Source organism: Magallana gigas, chromosome 8 (genome assembly GCF_963853765.1).
Source record: "Magallana gigas chromosome 8, xbMagGiga1.1, whole genome shotgun sequence".
In the NCBI taxonomy this organism is placed as follows: domain Eukaryota; kingdom Metazoa; phylum Mollusca; class Bivalvia; order Ostreida; family Ostreidae; genus Magallana; species Magallana gigas.
Window position 1 is genome coordinate 40,118,037 of NC_088860.1, and position 21,092 is coordinate 40,139,128.

At 31.1% G+C, this 21,092-nt stretch overlaps 1 protein-coding gene across 1 annotated transcript; it reads right to left on the reverse strand.

Annotated features, from left to right (window-relative positions):
* Positions 1-4,572: 4,572 nt before the first annotated feature.
* Positions 4,573-21,092, reverse strand: LOC117689723 (uncharacterized). Its single transcript, XM_034471421.2, has 7 exons — positions 20,961-21,092; positions 10,598-10,796; positions 8,121-8,353; positions 7,427-7,607; positions 6,305-6,537; positions 5,919-6,002; positions 4,573-5,345 (listed from the first exon to the last, which is right to left on the reverse strand). The coding sequence occupies exons 1-7, from the start codon at positions 21,019-21,021 to the stop codon at positions 5,119-5,121; spliced, it is 1,218 nt and encodes a 405-aa protein (XP_034327312.2). The 5' UTR covers positions 21,022-21,092; the 3' UTR covers positions 4,573-5,118.

Here is a 21,092-nt window from a genome sequence, read left to right on the forward strand (position 1 = left end):
GTTTTTTTTTTAAATTATAAATTTAATTTACCCCTCGACAGCAACTGCTTTACATTCCTAGGAAAGCGTTGCCATCTAAGAGGGACCATTGAACTGCTATCGGTATCATTGACTGTAAAAGATAGTATTACCTTATTGCTAGCGCTCTCGAGCGCTAGCAACTACGTTAGTCCTTTTCACTGGAATACGCATGCTCGACTCCATAGTGGGGGATTCTGGGAATACTGTACTACAGTAGATAAACTGTACCATTTGAATTTCGTTTTATCATCTTCACATGAAGTTTTGTGTTTTATTGTAAATGTCAAAAAGTAACAGTAGCTTAGGTCTTATAATGAAAGTTATTTTCAATACTATAATGAATTATAGCTAGCTTTAAATTCCTTCAAGCTCGGAAACAACTTCGGATATGTTTTCCGAGCTTGCAGGAGAGGCACGAGAAGATACGATTGCTACAAAACAGTACCAATGGTTCTTGAAAATTTTCACCTCGAAATTCAAGTAACAGTAGATACAGTGAGAATGCCAAAAATTCTTATATTTATATTACCTTCTTTATGAAATCATACATGATTGTGAAAATGAAAACAAAAAAAATAAATTATAAAAAAAACAAAACAAACAGTAGATACATGAGGTGATTAAGGCACAGTCAGTGAGCTATGCCATTGCCGATGTGAAGCCCACTCAAGATTCACAATTCTAAATTGAGACCCCACTCCAGGACAATTACACCACTGTGTCTCCAATTGTTAATTAATCTATTCAGAAATTAAACTAATGTTTAAGAAATCTGCTTCTGTATTTTATGATGGCTACAGCGCTAGCTCATCAATCTTTTTAAAAGATAAGCTTGTATAAACTAACTTTGATCGGTACTTAGTAATTGTTCCTTGTCCTGAACCCACTTTCAACATGGAAGAAAAAATCAACAAACACAGAAGTAGTACAGTTCTAACGTAAAGTTTTAAAAATTAATGCATTTTCTATCTTAAAATCTTTATACACATGCACATGTATTACGATAGATCATATTTAAAAGAAAGCATGAGAGAGAGAGAGAGAGAGAGAGAGAGAGAGAGAGAACCAGTTGTAATTGAACTAAAATCTGAAACCCAGTATTGATATCAAGATGTCACCAGCAAACTAAAACCTTTTAACGAGACAAATGGGATGAATAAAGCGATCAGTATCACTCGATCTTTGTTTGAGTGTCTCCGTTATTTAGGTCAAGGAGGCCTAGGTCAAGCTGTTCCAAAAGAATAACAATTAATGACTATCATATAAATGACAGTTGTTTTAAATAATCCCTTAAGTTACAATATTTAATAGATTTTCAATCCACTATTTCCGATATGTAATGGGATACGCTTTTTTTGTCTCGTGAGAAATGGCCACAACGAACTCTAGAGGAAAGAAATTATTTCTGAAGACTATTTCTTACGATTCTAAAACTGCTATCTTTACCCCAGTTAGCTGTGACACATATAAAGCATATCATAACAAACTGTGATATGTTTTACGTCGAATTGAATTGAATTGAATTATAGTAAATTCAAAGTACATCTCTACTTAAATATACAACGTACGTGTACGTATAGACGCTTGTTTAATACCGACTTTTGTGAGTCTTAAAGGGACTTGGACACGATTTGAGATCAATATTTTTTTTTGCATATAATTGACCAAAATATTGAATGTTAAAGTTTAGTTACAAGAAGACACAGAGGTAAGAATTGATTGTTATGTAAACAAAGCTCGAGTCTTATAGCTGTTTACAAAAAATGTAATGTAGAGAATTACCATTTCTTGATGACATGTAAAAAACAATTTTAACTAATATTCAATATCTTCATAAGTACTATTATCAACAAAAGAAAGATACATTTGGTTGAAACTTACACCAATACAACACAAATGTGAAAAAAATTACAATATTCCAGTTTTGTTTACAAAACAAAGAATTATGAATTCTGTATCTTGCTTATAACTTGATAATTTTATTTGACTTTAAAATTGTTACATAGCATTGTAGACTTCTGTATTTATCAGTATAAACATTGAAAAATTAATGGAAAACTAAAATTTGAAAATTTTAAGTCAAATCGTGTCCCAAGTCCCTTTAAGTTTATAAATTGATTAAATAAATTGCTTTAGTGTTTTATATATATATCGAATTAATCTCGAAAAAAAAACACCAGTTAATTAGAACGAATGTAATGAATTATATATTTGAGTTTATTTACAGGGTACCGTGCATTTTTAATGCATTAATTTGCAAATATACAATTTAAATCTGAAAAAACCCCCACAATATATGCAATATCTTTAAAGGTGCTATCTAAAACAATGACACGATTTTCAGTTTTATTGCGATATTTAATGGAATGAGATATAGTATTTTTAATCTTATAACCAGGTGAAGGGAGAAAACTTCTCCAAAACCAGAATCAAACTTCTGTAAAGGTGGACTTTAAAATAATTACAAAGTATCATGCAAGTTATTTCAAAATGATATCATGCAACCTTAAGCACCTGATTTCATTCATATAGCAATAACACTTAATATTTATTCTCTCAGGTTGTACATAAGAATCTTTTAACAACTTTCAATTACGTATCCTTATGCACTTTGCATGTAACATCGATCAAAGGACAATGATTGCATGGTATTGCAATAGCTACATTGAAAAGCAATCAAATAATTTTCAATCACGGAGAATATATTCTAGTAAATATTGTGGTATTAAAAATGATTTTTTTAAAGAAGTAGTAAATCGCATTTGTACATGCTTTAACAGAGCTTAATGGTTGTGGCCATTTTTTTGATAGTCTCCTTACTTTTAAAATGTAAGAACATTACTATACCCACACTTTCTAAAGAAACTTCAGGTATATTGTTGTTACCATATTCCTTCTGTCCGTCCGTCTGTCACGTTTTACTTTCTCAAACTGCTCTTACATCTTATACACAGGAAAAATAACTCTAAGAGTTTGGTTGGAGGTGTCATGTTGTTTTGTAAAAAGGTTTTATAAATGCTCTGGTAGTCCTAGGGGTCAATCAAATGGTAAAAAAAAAAAAAAATGACGTTTTTTTTTCTCTTCACAAAATACCTTCTTCCTCGAACTCATCCTACATTTTCAACATTAGACAATAAATCACTTGGAATAAGTTTTGGGGTGTCCTATAGATGCACAAAAAGGTTTTCGGAAATTTCCATTTTGTGATGGGGGTCATTTGGTAGCTGAAAAATAATTTTTTTTTGTTTTTTAACAAAAAATCTTGTTTCAAAAACGTCAACATTTTTTTTCCGTAGCCAAATTATCTTCTAGAATATGATTGTGGTGTCATTTTTAAGTGGCATCAGGTTTCAGAAAAAAATTTTCATCACGGGGATCGGTTGGCAACAAAAAAATGACGTTTTTTGCAAAAAAATGTTTGGTTGCCATAACTCCTCTTACAACGTTAAAAGAAGCTACGTCATCTCTTGGGATATGATTGGGACTGTCCTATAGATATGCAATAAGTTTTTAAAAATTTAAATTTCATTTAAGGAGTCAAATAATTATAGCAAAACTTGACGTGTATCACTCCTAAAAAACTAGAACCCAGATCTCCTCTTATAAGTTAAGGAATATGCACATCATATCTTAGGATCAAAAAGAGTCTGTATTATCAAACTATTCACTATTTTGTCTTTTAGAGACGTATTTATCTTTTTTATTAATCTTATAAATGAGACCTTATAACCAAATACTTTTGTAATATTACACTAAATAATAAAACGCCATAATATGTAAAACTATGACTATCTTATATCCTGAAAATTCTTCTGTGGTATATATTCATATCTTTAAAATATGTTTGTCATTGCAGGATACATAGCTCAATCTATAAAGCTTTATCTTTTGTTGCTTATCTCCTTTATTACTCCTATACTGCATTTTGTAAGCTTTTAGTCAAGTTATTTTTTACGATAATTTTTTCATGCTTTTGAAATAAATAATTTTCCATCAGCCTGGCTTTTCGAATGAAAGAACCATTTTTAAAGTAGTTTTTTAATCGATGTTTGTCTTAAAACCTGAAAACATCTACTTGTAATATATGTAGCAGCAGCAAACAACCTGTTAATCTAAAGAGGATTTACAATCGGGGATAACTTTGCTAGAAAATGAGAAAATATTACCAATTCAACCGAAGACATGTGGAATTAAGGGATTTTTTCGTTAAGAGCATTTACTACTTTATCCTTGTTTCCCTTCAGATTCAGGCCTAAAGTTAAAAGGAAGTATCACCTGGAAGGTTTTTTAAAAGAGAAAAACAAAGAAAAAAAAAACAAACAAACAAAAAAACTGCTTTAATTTACAATTTTATATTCTGCTTTACTGTTCTCACATAGATGAAGACATAGAGTGAATAATGATTGTACATGTCATTGGTAAAGGAACAATAAAATCAGATTTTATTCATAATGACATTAACACAATCAAATAGACCATTTATGAAGAGATTGTATACAGTTTAAACATGATATAAAGTTACAAATTCAAGTAATGCGCTTTTCATAGAATTTAACGTTCTATACACACAAACAACTAATGTCCCTTTGATCTGCAATATGTCGAATACACGTAGAGGTTTAATAAAAAAAATAAAATTGTAATATGCTACCTTAAAAAATGTATAAAGACAATTTATCAAACATTAATTTTTTGCAATAATTGTTTTACAAATTATTTTTCACGATAAATTGATGAAAAATAAGAATGATCACGCAGGGTTTATATAAACCGTTACTCTTTAGCCAAAGGCAATAGAATAATTTTTAACCGGTCTTAAGAAAAAGCTTCACAATAGTTTCAATATCCCCAAAAAAAGCGTGATTTTACAACCATAGGATGGTCCTAGGACAAGGCAAGTGATGCCCCAAACTGAGTACAAAGTTATGGCTACTCCTAAATTTAGGAGAGCTTCAAGAAACAGACTTAAGACAAAGACTATCCTTTGACCTACTTTGGACACACCATAGTCCTAAGATAGCCCTATGAACATTCATGTACCTGCAGGTTGGATTATTTTAACAGTCGTATTAAGCTAAGTCTGACACAGAACTATAATTATACTTTTGTTGTCATTTTGCTCCTGCCTCTGATATTTTCATTATTATGGCTGATGTTATGAATATGTCGCTTTCTTTTTTTCTTTCCATCGATTTTTTGTCGTTGACCACAATCTAAGATAACCACGAACGCCATCACAGCTACTATTACAGACACACCGACACATCCAATTCCGGTGGAAGAAACTCGCCCATCAGAGGCACTGATACGCTTTATAATTTCCGCTAAAACAACAAGCACAAAAATAAGATAAAGAGTAATGAAAAAACACTTTAAAAATATTCTCATATATTGTGATAGTATATAGATAAAAATATGACAGTTTTCAAATAGGCAATTTAGCAAGAGTTATTTCTTTTCGGCGGTTATTTTGTGGGACAAACTTGAGATTCCTTATCCAACGAATCTTGCCTAGCCATCCTGGGCATTTTAACGCAAATAGTACTTTTAGACATAGTTTAAGAGCTTCCATTACTTTGTTTTTCTTACGCTCTTTATTGTTTATTTCCTTTGTATATTCCTGCAATACTTTTTTGAAATTGGTTTTTTAAAGAAGACAATTAATAAGATGCCGCCTTAAAAAATAACTCATTGGGAAAAACCACTATATATTGATGACTGTGACATATACAAACCGATGCACCTCTAGACTGTAGACTTTAAAGTTTTTCCACATTTTTCTTAAATTTTACATTCAAAATTCCTTTTATGATGGCAGTTTTTGGTTGAGTTTTACATTCACACAATTTACCATTATTAGAACACTAAGCATATAATCATAAAATATGTAAACTCACTAGTTGTTTCCGATTTGTCAATCTGTAGAGCATTTCTGATGTACGCATCACTCGTAGAGTTTTTCTCTGTGTACCAGCGAAAACCTACGGGAGAGATTGAATACAACATTATAATGGATGAAAACAAAGGTAAACGTTTTCAATCTATCAGGCTCATTCGTTAAATATCAAACACAGTTAAAGTTTAAGTGAGAAAAAAAAAATATTTTCCCTGGCTGTTTTGTCACAAAATTGCCATTGGCCGCTAATCTATGCTATTGTTACAGTACATGTTTTTATCGAAGAATCTGACTTTAAATTTCAAGGAGTAAATATGTTAAAATGCGTTATAAAAACGTATTTTGCAGTTCCACACACTTGATTGACACTGTAGATGAGATATATACCAAGCTTGCTTCTGGTGCAAATTCCAGCCATGGATCCGGATGTGTCACAGGAATGAAAGGAGTATAAATCGTTATATAAGACCGATTTCTGACCGAACTGTAAACACGAGTCTTCTGGCGGGTCACTAGTAACATTAAGGACATCGACCGGAAAATCGTCTCCATTCACATTACGGTACTGACCGTCAATGAAGTGAACACCCAGCCAAGCTGATCTTATGCCCATATATGTTCTAGAAAAAAAATTGTAAAACTATAAGTTTAGCATTTTTGAGTGTCATGCTATACACCTTACAAAAAAGATTAAGCATTACATCATCCCAATGATTATATTTAATAACAAAATAATTATCAAATTGGAAGAAATAAATAATCATTTGAGAGAGAGAGAGAGAGAGAGAGAGAGAGAGAGAGAGAGAGAGAGAGAGAAAAGAGGGGGGCAACATATTGATTTTACTGTCAATCTTTCATACTGAGTATTTATGATAAGCAAGGAAAATTAGCATTTAAATCAAGATATAAAGTTTTGTTTTAAATGTGATACAACAAAAAATATAATATATGCAATATAAAATAATTAACACAAATGAAATATATATATATTATTTTCAAAATGTGCCCCCATTATAAACCATAGGTATATCTGCATGCACCTATGATCCTATGCATAATGATTCTAACTTGACGGTAAGGCCAAATGTATCTCTTCATACAATGTACTACATTGTATTATGTACAAGCACCGTGGAAAAAATTAGTTTGCTTTGATGCATTGACGCGCATTTTGTTAATCAATAACAGTAGTATTGTAATTCAGGCCTAAGAAAGATAAAACGGTAAAAAACAAACTGGACTCTTTTGATTCGAAGATTGTCCTAATAGACTCATGCATAATTTTGTTCTTACTATCTTAAAGCCGGTTTCTGGAACCGAGAACACTTTTATACATGCAATTCTTATAGAAAAGTAAAATGCATTCTGACATTAGACTGGATAATTTTATATGAAAATTATTATGGTCAACGCATTAGCCCCAATCACACAATAAAATAATTATAGAAATAGATAATATATCAAATAGTTATTTATATATCAGTGCAGTTTAAATGATAATAAACTTACTGAAAGCCAAGAAAAGCGTTTTTTAGAAATTCGAATTCCTTCAAACTTGCCACAGAGGCCAGAACACCATCCTGTTCTTTGCATTGAGCGTTTGCGCCATGAAAAGTCCAATTTGCTTTTTGTGAAATAAACCAGAAACAATCAGTCCTGCATCTCCATTCGCAGTTTGTAAAGCACAGAGCTGTAATTCAAAAAAAATATATAATGTTCTATTTATTTCTATCAACCAAATCATTCACACAATCGATCATAGATAGAAGAAATATGTCCATGCTTCTCAGAAAAAAACCATATCCTGATTACTGTAAATTCCTTATATTACGGGAGTACTTAATTCCGCGATCCCGCTGGTTTCTACCAAATTGCGAGAATATAAAACCGCGAACGTTGAACTTTTCTCCTTATTTCTTATAGTTTTCAACTCTCAGAAAATAATGGCGAGATTTTAAAATCCGCGAAGGATGCTTCTCGCGATTTTACGCGGATATTAATTCCTCGCGTTTAATTAGGAATTTACAGTATAACTGAGCAGACAAGTTGAATTGTGTAAAAATATGCTAGCAAGGTTATGTAAAGAATATGAACCAAAATGAAAAATAATATCTTTTGCATAATGTAATTCCGATGTTAATTAAACTTTTTTTAACGCAAGATTAATATGGCAACCCAATATGTTGTATATTGATATATGTACCATCCCTATAGCAGAGAAACCCATCAAAAGTCTCGGAACACTCTTTATCTTGCAGTTTAAATGGCTCTCCAACTGAATATCCTGGTGGTTCGGCATTGATCACCACACAGTTTTGATCTCTATCGCCATTCGGCTGACGTGGATTCCAAGGGAGATTATCGACTGGGGTCCCATCAAATGACGTCCAGACGCCTTCCTGAACCAAATCATTGACTCCAATTATGATTTCACTCCTTAAGGTAATCAGATTTGTAATACTAGATAAGTATTATGTTTTGAAAGCACATGCTTATCGAAGTAATGCAGTTATATGAAAAATGAAACATGTTTCTTTAATCTTAAGTGTTTGTATGATTTATTTTAATTAACATACAGTCCAATAAAAGTTAACCCTTCGACTAGCTTCACAATTAATTCTTTTTTTTTAATATTGAAGTTTTGAATTAAATGATATAACAAGTGTCCAATGGGTCACATCGCTCATCCAAACATTAGTTCCTTTTATCATTTTATATGTTTTGTAAGTATTTTACCAATATATTTGTATGTTAAAATTTAAACACCTCTTGGGACTCTAGTATTAGTCAAGGGGTTACAATTTGAACAATTTATAATTTACATGATCTTAGGATGCTTGCATTGTATTTTTACAAATTGAAGCTTTGCAGTTTTTAAGAAGATGATTTTTAAACATTTCCCTATATATTTCTGTTAAGCTCTCATGGGGCCTCAGTATTGGTCCGGGGTCACGAATTTATAATCATACATTATCAGAGGATGCTTTCATAGTAATATCACAAATTGGAGATTTTTCAACTTTTTCCCTATACATTTTAATGTTAAGCTTTGAACCCCTCTTTGGATCACAATATTGGTCCGGGGTCAGGGTTTTATTAATTTAGAATATCCATTATCTGAGTAATGCTTGCATAGTAATATCACAAATTTGGGCATTGTGGTTCATGAGAGGAAGATTTTAAAACATATTTCCTATATATTTCTTTGTTAAACGTTGAACCCCTCTTTGGGCTAAAGTATTGGTCCGGGTTTAGTTTTAACAATTTCTATATTGTTTCAATATTAATCTACATCATTTGAGGATGCTTGCATAGTAATCTCAAAAATTGAAGCATTGTAGTTCTTGAGAGGATTTTTAAATATTTTCCTTAAAAAGTTCTGTTTTGAAATTTGAACTCATCTTGGGGGCTCAGTATTAATGCGTGGGTCACAATTTCAACAATTTAGAATCTACATTATCTTTGGTTGCTTGCATAGTAATCTCACAAATTGAAGCTTTGTTGTTCTTGAGAAGAGGAATCTAAAACATTTTCCACATTAATTTTTCTGTTAAACTTTGAACCCCTCTTTGGGCCCAAATATTGGGCCGGCGGTCACGATTTTAACAACTTATAATTTTATTTTAATAACAAGACACCTTATTTTCACTCTTATGCAATCAGTTCCCACTTAAAAAGGGATTTGCCCTTTATTTTAGCAATCTAGATTCCCCTTTCCATAAAGATGCTTTGTACCAAGTTTGTTAAATTTGGCATTGCAATTCTTGAGAAGAAATCAGAGATGTGAAAAGTTTACATACAGGTGGATGGACGGATAGACAAACGAACGACGGACAACAGGTGATCAGAAAAGCTCACTTGAAACGTCGGTTCAGGGGAGCTAAATTGATTTTAGAAATATGTTCGTGATTTTTTTCATATTAAACAAATCGAAAGATTTAAGGAAGCCCCTAATATTGAAAATATAAAATCACCAAAAGCAAAAAAAATACCAAATCATAGAAATTTGATCTTGAGTCTAAGACTGCAACAACCTGGTATCTAGTATACTTTATGTTGTTGTGTTAAGTATAATGAAAGAGAAAATATAATGATATGCATTAAAACAAATTACCGGGAAGTATTTCAACCCAAAACTTAAAACATTGTGTACGTACATATAGTATCATCAATACATTGCTTTTTATGGCGTTTATTTCAGTTGATTAAAAGCAACTCGTGCAATATTTTAATATTTTCAAAGATAAAGCTTTCAAGTTTTTTTTTCAAATATCAAAATCTAGTTGTAAGACCTAGTAAATGATTTCCACAAGTTTTTGTTTTCATAAAATATGTTTATTATTTTCAGATTTTATTTTCATTAAATCAATGCTATTGTTATATGTTAAGATACTCAGATATAGAAACAGAAATCATTTTGTCAGTTCACATGGATATTTGAAGAAAATTCAAACAAACAAATTAATTCTATAGCATATAGAGTAGTTTACAAATTTGTTGAATATATTCACAATTACAACAAAATAGTTGTTTAATGTACAATCATTACTTTAAAAAAATCCGACATCCTTTTTCATTAAAAATGATTAACAATTTTATGTAATTTTGGTACAGTACAGTATACATGTTTTTCTACAGATGTATTAATATTTTCTGAGCATTTAAAAAAACACCTTGTACCTAACCGTAGGTAGAAAGTCTCGCCAAAAATTGAACTGAAATTCATCAACAAAGGGGGCTAGTTGTCCGCCTGACATCTTACAAATTGCTTCGGCTTCAAAGGTTGAATTGCTGGTTTCTTGAAGATATTCGTAGCAATGAGATCTATATTTTCCGTCACGAGAAGAGGTCCATTGTATGCATTCCAACGAATAGACACCTTTAATCATAGTAACATGTAACTCACATATTGTAAATAATCAAATGATTAAGATCAAATTGAAGAAGCAGTTGCGAACAATTACATGTGTTCAAGTGTCTGAAATATGTTTAATTAAATTGAATATTACGTCACCTCGCCATTCAAGATATTGCGTTTACATGGCCATAAAAAGACTTATGTACGAAAGCCGAATAGAGCCACATAAAAAAAATATTTTTATCTCGTAATTACGAGAAAAGATCTCGTTATTACGAGTTAATTATCTCGTTATTACGAGAAAAGATCTCGTTATAACGAGAAAAGATCTCGTTATTTTGAGATAATTATCTCGTTATTTTGAGATAATTATCTCGTTATTACAAGAAAAGATCTTGTTATTACGAGATAATTTTCTCGTTATTACGAGAAAAGATCTCGTTATTACGAGTTAATTTTCTCGTTATTACGAGATAATTATCTCAAAATAACGAGATCGTTATTACGAGAAAAGATCTATATAAAATGGTGCGTTTCTGAAAAGAATTTGACTGGATCACCTTTTCAGTCTATCTTTTTCATTACAGGAACGTTGATTCAATTTTGATTAAAATTTTAAAAATAACAACGATCATTATTCATTAACTTCCACATATCAAAATGATCTGATTTGACAATTTATTTTATATGAATAAAAGGAAAGAACTTAATGTTATTTTACTATTCAACTTATATATATTATAATCCCACTCCGAAGTAAATACCAGGTAGCCCTATAGTCGTAAAAACACAATTCTATTAATTACAGATAACTTTAATGACTATAATAGTTTCAGGCATGGATATGGAATTTGTGTTTTATATGTTCATAAACAACCTACATGTACGAAATATTGAAAATAATTGATTAAATATATTAACATTTTGGAGTCTGAAAACAAATTCCACGTATCCTTTTTCATTATTGATAAATAGTTCAATGAATTTATTAATCAATCTGCTTTGCTACTTCTTCTGAAATTTCTTTAAAACTGTTTAGTCCGATTTTATATCTAATTATGCGTACGCTTTTAAACGATGATAATGCTTAGTATGTGTATATCAATAGACATTGCATACACTTTACATAAAAAGAATAGAATGATGAAACGCGCCATTTTAAATAGATCTTTTCTCGTAATAACGAGATAATTAACTCGTAATAACGAGATCTTTTCTCGTAATTACGAGAAAGTTATTTCGTAATAACGAGATAATAAACTCGTAATAACGAGATATTTTCTCGTAATTACGAGATCCTTTCTCGTAATATCGAGATAATGAACTCGTAATAACGAGATCTTTTCTCGTAATTACGAGATATTTTCTCGTAATAACGAGATAATTATCTCGTAATAACGAGATAATGAACTCGTAATAACGAGATTTTTTCTCGTAATAACGAGATAATTAACTCGTTATAACGAGATAATTAACTCGTAATTACGAGATTAAAATATTTTTTAAAGTGACCCTATTCGTCTTTCGTACTTATGACAATAAAACACGGTTTTTATGAAGCTATCAGCGTATTTATATACATGTATTTAGGTAAAATGTAATTATACATTCTTTTTACTTATAAAGATTCAGTTGTCGAATGCCAAGTAAAGTTTATTAAATTTTGACGATTTTATAACCCCTGATCTTGATAATTTTCACATTATTCACTGGTTTCGTGTGTTATGTAATGGATAAATAACTCGATAGTGTTGAATAATTTAGAAAAAAACATCCCCTACTCGGGCCGTAGGCCCGATTAGGGGATGTTTTTTTCTAAACTATTCAACACTATCGAGTTATTTATCTTACTGAAAAAAATTCCCCAATTGATCCTCAAAGGACCCATTCATATATCCAACTGTGCTGTTATACAAATGCATCTAGTTATTTAGACATGTAACCCCCCCCCCCCCCCGAATTAGGATTTTCATGATTTTGGGAATTAGGTTGTTTTTTTTTTTGCTTGTCAAGATTTCTGAGGATTAGTCTAGCCCCCCACTTTCAATTTGCTTTCGACGCCACTGCTGAGCAGAGATAGATTTAGATAATGAACTTTTTAACGCAAAGTATAGAGGTCCACAGTTCGAGGAAAAACACGGATACCGTTTGAATTATATTTTATACTTGCATGTATGGATGGCAAGATTTTGTGCTATAATTTTGGATTTATGTTGGGAATACACGTTTCAATATTTTGTCATTTTTATTTGTTTTATGCACGTCACTTTTGGATATTTGAATATCCAACTGACGGGAGGTTGGATATTAAAAAAATATCCAACTGCCCATCAGTTGGATATTTATATATCTAACAACTGCTGATTGAATAGTGAAAATGAAAGTTGACTAAATACAAAGGGTGACGTCATAGACGTTTTGTAAACGTTGATCATAAGTGGATCGTTACATGTATTTTAGTTACTTTGTAAGCACGAACTATGCAGATTTGAACTGACCAAAGACTTTCATTTAGTTGACAACCTTTTGACACATTGGAGAATTGTTCTGTGTTTCAGATGATTATTCAAAATGAAAACGTGGTGATAATGAACAGTGTTCAAAGTCAAAAGTCTAGAGGAATAATACAAAACAGGAGCAGCGCAAATACGGACTTCCAAAAAATTTAGAGGTAGGATAAGGTGTCATGGAGGATTGAGCATCATCTGCTCACCGGTCACACCCGCCGTGTGCTCTCTGTCGTAATAGGGAAAAACGGAAAAAAATTCGATAATAAGCTGATTTTTTATGGTTTAACAATAAGTATGAAAAAGTCAGTCAGCATGCGACCCAGTGGATGATCATATTTCCTGACGAATGCACGTATATCATATCATATCATATCATATCATATCATATCATATCAATGTCCCTTTCCATAAAAATATCCAAATATGAAACAGATGACGCAGACTCTGTAATGTCTTTTATTTCAGATTCACTGGGATATATCAAGTTGACGTAAGTTTGGAAGTAACGAAGTAACGATTGTTAATTGATATTTTTTTGAATAAATTCTGCTTCATATGAATACAAAAATTGGTCTGCGAACAATTTGGGGCAATTGGTACCCATGGGTCATATTATATGAATAATTGTCAAAATGTTTTATTCACATTAGTAACCCCGAAATTGGATATTTTAGCCACTAAAAAATATAATTTTCTTCAAAAAATTAGGATAAAGAGATGAATTGGACATTTTTTATATTATATTATTTTCCATTTCTTATTGTTTACAATGCAAGGGTTATGCAAAAGTTCAGGTAGAGCAAAAAATTAGATTTAAAAGAGAAACAGAGTTTATACTTTTTTATGCTGAATGGCTCTAATGATGTTTTTGTTTACAAATATAGGTTGCTGACTAGAGGAATAATGTTAAAAAACAGACTGGGAAGTGACACTGTAATCGTGCAAATATAAACTTATTATGTTATTCCATGAACTGAAATGTGTCTGAAAGGTTTCAAAATGGTCACTAATTAGCAAAGGAATACTGTTCAGTCATCATTTTAGACCTATAAGATAATATTTTGACTATTACATGGTACTTTTTGTGGTACTTAACAATTTTCTGATTGAAAAATGAAGGAAAAAAAGTATAACGTATGAGCAAATGTAAACAAAAGCATAACACAGAGCATGAACGCTAAATCTTGTTTCTGGATGTGCATTTTTAACAAACAAAAAAACATGAACCCAAAAAAGCTTGTAACACAAGAATCATAATTGTTTATAAAATGCATGATAAAAATAATAGAACATTACCTGCACTGTATGTTTTGCAAGTACAATGTCATGCATATGTTTTTGATGATATGCTTATGATAATCTTAACGATAAGAGCATTCAATTTTCAGAGTATCCATAATGTAATATATATATTTCGAAAAATTGTATTTTTTAAGCAAATCATAATGTTTAAAAGTGGCTCGTGTACAAATTTTTATTTCACATTTAGAATGCATGCGTTATAATTTTATTTCACTATTTGTTTATAAAAGAAAAAACTTAAGGCAAAAAAAAAAAAATATGGAAAATAACACATTTAATTTTCGTACAGTTCCAAAGGAACAAGAAAAAAAATAGTATCCTCTGAGATAATTTCAAGCGATCAGGGAAAAGTTTAAATCTTCATATGATAAATACAGCATTATATATTATGGCAAAAATTTGAGAAAAATATTGAAGGTTCAAAAGGTTTAAAACTTACTTGGCGTCGTTAATTATTACTTTTTATCACAGGTGCTTGAGGACAGGATCGACCCCCCTCCCTTTTCCACCCCCTTTCAGCCCCACCCCAAAGTATAAAGATTTCATGACTTTACTCTTTTTTAAAATTAAATTATCCTTTTATGACATGTTTCTAAATTCATTCATTGCTTAAAATTACCTAAAACAACATTTTTAATAATCAGACCCTCTACATATATAATACAAGAAGGTTGCTAACTTCGTCCATCTAGAATCAACGGAAGTAAGTGGATATCGCAAGGAAGATAACTCGTAACATTATTTTTTTTAAATTTTCCCTTTTATGTCTTCCATTGTAATACTCTCAGTATGAGTGCCTTCTTTTAGATTTTCCAGTATCCAAGACGATAAAAAAGTTTTCAGTTCGTCGGGCTTGATTAGAATTCATACTTCTAATAAATTGTATTGTTTTCGAGTTTACCATGCAATTTCGTAAATCTCTTACCTTTTAATTGTTCTCGTGTACACTCGGAACTTTTCTGTTTATGAGCGGAGTTATAAGTCAGCCCGCGAGCTGACTATATTAAGTTAGGATGAAACTTCAATTGCGCTTGCGTAAATTGGAATTCTGGGAAGAAATTAGACATTTTGTGTTAGAAAAATTCGAAGACGTTATGAAACCGGTCAGTTTCTAGGAATCGTCTGCGGCCACAGTCCGGTGTCCGCTTATATCTTCCCAACTCTCTTAGTGAGATTGAAAAGTAAATATATTGGAAGTAGTTTGCCACCAGACCATGAAAATCAGAGCCATGTCTACAAAATTACAACTTTAAGTATTAAGTAGGTGTGCATTCATACATTGCATTTACACCGTTACATGCTTATCTCCTCATCTACATGTACAGTCATAAAAATAAGGCTGCAAACTAGATGTGCACCCGCATATTATTAATGTTCTGAAAACTATTTATCTAGTAATTTTATAAATTGTGTACTTACTTTTGCCCTAAAATTAAAATTCTGCTGGCTGACTTTCTTAGCTTTTCAAAAAGCTAACCTTGTCATCTTTGCGATAAACCCTCACTTCTGTTGATTCAAAACTTGCAACTTGTCGGTGAAAATTGTCCTAATTTACCAAATAAATGTATTTACACGGGCATGGTATGCAGATATTTAGTGAAGGGAATTATCGGGCTACGACATGAGGTCACCGTTTTTACTAGAAGATGTAGTTTGATAGTACATTTCAACAAATATTCATCGGCAGCTCCTCTCGGCTGGCAGACGAAGTTAGCAACCTTCTTGTATTATATATGTACAGTAGAGGGTCTGATTTTTTAAAAATGTTTGTTTTAGGTAATATTGTGCAATGAATGTATAAATTAGATACGAAATATGTCATAGGATATTAATTTAATAAAAGAAAATAAATAAAGTCCCGGGGGTCTATATACCTGGGTGGGTGGTGGAAGGGGGGGGGGTCGATCCTGTCCGCAAGCACCTATGCCTTTAAAGGTTCAGACGTTCATTATGTATAGTGAAAAACCGTTTTTATGATTTCTTTCCTACTGGATAAGGTAAGACCTTAAAAATTTATGTTTGTTTAGCTTTATTGTTAAATTAGACGTTGCCAAGCACACTGGAAAAACTAAAGAAAAAAAATCTTACCCTGTTTGGTTGTCATTACAGTTGTGTAAATAATTAGAATCTCAATGAAATAATGATCCATATGAATATATTTGCACTATTTGTAATGACTTATCCTATATTAATTGCAATTATTTTTTTTTCTGTTTTCGCCACAGCTCTTTCACGTACTAAGCTGCATTGATACTATGAACGAAGGTATTTTTATCATTTCTATTTGTAATTTCACAGAAATAACTATTGATTTTTGCATCAATATATTTTTTTTATTTAAAACCGTTTTTTATTCGCTGAACAAAAATCGAAGACCAGACACCGAGTCAACTAATGAAAATGGAAATTTTCCGCATTTCAGCGAAGAAAAAAAAAGGTAAAATTGGCATGCTAATCAAGCAATATTCTTTTCTTATTCATTTTTTCTTTTTGAAAAAGAAACAATTACCATACATATTCAAACTATTCAAAGTCAAGTATATGGAACGCCATACCTGCCTTATGAGGTTATTCGATGGGAATATGGTGCATTTTAAATGATAAGCGTATTAAGGTTTTTTGCATAGAGCAGATTGCAATTTAAAAATTTAAAGTCCTAATACATGTAAATCTAAAATGTATCGACAGTTATGTGCCTCATCAGGGGTCTGCAAGTGTTTATGATGTTTATTTTAATTAGGTGAGACCTGCTTATCTCATCGTCTCTGATTTTATGATTGCTGAAAGCAATGAGTTGGGAATCAAAATATGCTTTGCATTTAGAATTCCTAAGTAAAATATCTAAATACTTTTAAAAAAAATCAGTCCTTTTTGTACTGAGTAACTAACATTGTAGGTTTACGTATAATGCTTTAAAGTCTTTTAGAGATAAGTTTTGCTCGATTTGTGTATGTATATAAATAACTGTTTCTTTGATGATTCATTCCGAATGCCTACCTTCACATAAAAAAAAACACAAAAAAAAGAAAAAAACAAACAAAAAAAAACCCACATCCACATGAAATAACCACAGCATGACATAAAAAGCACCATATCATATGACATTAAGACAGTACAATATATATAAAAACCCACCATATTTTCATGAAAATACGGCGGCTATGGTGTCCTATACAAAGCAAATGTAAAAGAAATCACAGGATGAACAAACTCTCTGACGTTTGTCTCAATGCTTCTGTACATGGGTTTACTATGCCCAGTTTGCTGTTTGCTAGAAGTGGAGAAAAAAAGAAAGAAATAAGTCCATTCTTCTATAGTACCCTATATATATATTGTTCACAAATCTGCTTATTTATTAAATTGGCAATTGAATGAATAGAATACTAACATCTAAAATTCTATTTATTTTCTTTTTGCAAATTATACGTTTAGTATGGGTAACACATGTAGAAGCGAGAAAAACTGATAAAATGCAAATATAGTTAGGTTATTATTAACATTTAATTCTTATGATAAGCATGTACAATAAAACTTGAATAAAAGTGAACGTCCTCTGCGGGTTTACGGATTTTATTTATTGATCCTCTCCATCTACATCCTTATCATTTCCGACTCCTGCATTCTTTTATTAACATCTACTTTTATCGACATTTTAAATGCATTCAATTCAACTGGCAAGTTAAATCTCGGATCTTTAATAAATCGGAATAGTTTCAACAATATTTCTTGAATAGAACGTTAAGTATTAAGACTCAAGCCACACTACATTGTTTTGTATAGAGGCATGTACAAATCCATAGTTTACATAATAGAAAATGATTCAAAAAAGTAATGTTTTATTTTTTTCTTAAGCTTTAACAGACTACACATTTTACAATCATTGACTTTTGATGAGGGTTCTGCAATATCGATGTTTGATTAATCAAAAGGATTAGAGTAAATAGTATAGACTTTGGCTTGGCTTTGAAAATAGAATACCTCTTAGGACTACTGGAGATCTTGTATTCATTTATATTCATGATTCAAAATTTTTAATCTAACTCACACCTCATTCTTTATAAAGTATGATATAAATTAAATATTCACTGGAATCTCTCTCTCTCTCTCTCTCTCTCTCTCTCTTCCAGAAGCAGGTTACTTAAGATTATGAATCAATTTGTAGACGTAGTTTGCATAAATATTAATATGAAGGTCACTGTCATCTGTAAAACATTCTCTGCATTTCAAGTATGAACAAAATTGTTTAATAAATATAATTATGTTCCAATAGTAGTAAGAAATAGTAAAATTACAATAACAATATATCAATAGTTACACGTAGACTTTTTCATTTCACAAATACAAATAATTATATAAAATGTGTTTAAATACTGATTAGGCCAAACACTTGGGCATACGCGGTCAAGATTTTTTCGCCCGGGGGGGGGGGGGGGGTCCGAAATTAAATTGGTTTGCAGGGGAATTTAAATAGTCTGATTGCATGATTTCACAAGGGCTTCTGATCTCCTGACTCCCTTCAAGATCCGCCCATGCTATGTGACATTGTTTTGTGCCAACTAGTGGTATGTATCGGTAAATTAACTGATGTTTATGTCGGATTATGTCGGATTATGAGTGGCAGTTCTCATAAAGAAACTGATTTTTTGAAGGATCTACCATCATAAACCGTTTTTTTCCAATCGAAATGAATACACCTCGCATTAAATCTCACCAGGAAAGAATACATTGGGTTTAAAACTATCTGTAAAGAATAGACACAAAGAAAACAACAGATTTGCACGGTATTTTCTCTCTTTTCTATAGTTTCTTCTGAATATAAGAAAGAGAAAATACTGTTATATCATTATTGTGTAAGTAAGAACATGAACGTTTTCTAACATTTAAAAAACAGTTTAGTATTGCTTGGATACGGGATTAATATCCATGATTTGGTTTTTTAATTTCCAATATCAGATTTAATATTCAGATTATCAATTGTCGAGTCTTTTAAACCTCTGCGCTTTCGTTCAAATCATTACATTATACTAAGAAATCGAATATTTTAACATGCCGGTTAGACATAAGCATTTTTGATACAGCATGGAAATCAATTTTAATGATGCATGTATCATGTACTCTATGGCAAATTCCGAAAATGAACATGGTGGAGAATCATTTAAAGCATACAACACGGATTGAATATGTGCATAATGTGTCAATCGTTCATTTTTGTGTTACTGTGTCAAAGGTTGTAAACTTTATTCCATTGAATCATCATTTGTATATTTAGTATCAATTCATAATGACTGCTTATTTTCGTGTATATTATGAGAATGTGAAAAGAATTTTCCTGTTGTATATGAACTTTGATTTTAAAGAAATATATCCATATTTTATAATTTTGTTTTCCTTTATTTATACAATATGTAGATATAAATATCTGGGTCTTGGTTTTACAATTATATTTTAGTAATTTATGCTATGATCGAGCAAAGATTTGTGAGACCTTGGAGGTCGAACTTAAATCTATATTTCCGCATTCTCCTTTTAAGAGCTTCTTTCATTGTAATATTTAAAAAACGTGAGAGGGCTTTCACAAAATGCAAAGTTTTATTAAAACATCGACACTTCTAAAAATTAATACAATACAAAAATGGTATTACATAGTTCAATGTCAATGAAACTCTGCTTGAGATATTATTACAAATGTAATTTGTTGTTTGATATACATACAATAAAGTATATTGCATGTTATATGAAAACTACGAGCGTGCTTAAGTAGTATATATATGTATAAGAAGAAAATTATCAATAAAATTTATTTAGATAAAAATAAAATAAGAAATAGAGGGAATCATATTCAGTAGATGTAAATATGCAGTTTTAATTGTTATCTGTTTTACTGAAACTAAAAGCAGTTAACATACTCATGATCAATTGTAGCTCAGATTTAACGCGGCTTTTCTGGTTTTATAGGCCAAAGTTTGTCATCAAATGAACAGTGTCAACATAATAACTCCTTTTTGTAAAGTAATAACATTATTGTAACTTTTTTGCATAATTTGTCCCCTGAGAAAAGTTTCAATGTATAAATCTTATAGAACTAGGAATTTAATCAACATCGAAATAAAGACAAATACATGCAGATAAAACTTAACATAATTAGTTCTACTTGACAGCGCAGTACATAATTAATGTCCTGTAAGCTATTTCCTCAAATTCATGTTGATTTTTCATTCCTATAATCGGCATTCTTAAGTTATCCTTTAATTATATCGAACCTGCAAACAAGTACATAATTAATTATCGCTCTCATTAATATCGTTAGAATTCCCTTAATCGCTATGTTACTAAACGGTTCAAGAAACTCTTGAATAATAAAAAAAAATCTTACTTTGCCTGGCTATCATTACAACTATGTAGAGCAGTAATCTCTCACTAAAATAAGGTTTCATAATAGAATAGTGTTGTCCCTGCCCTTCCTTCAACGTCTTGCAGTATTCCCACCTAAATAGTACAAGGTACA

Coding starts and splice junctions, on each gene's coding strand:
- LOC117689723 (XM_034471421.2), bottom strand. CDS start 21,021: ATGAAACCTTATTTTAGTGAGAGATTACTGCTCTACATAGTTGTAATG. Junction 8,354..10,597: donor GACTTTCTACCTACGGTTAG/GTACAAGGTGTT, acceptor GATTACCTTAAG/GAGTGAAATCATAATTGGAG. Junction 6,538..7,426: donor AACGCTTTTCTTGGCTTTCA/GTAAGTTTATTA, acceptor TTTTTTTTCTAG/AACATATATGGGCATAAGAT.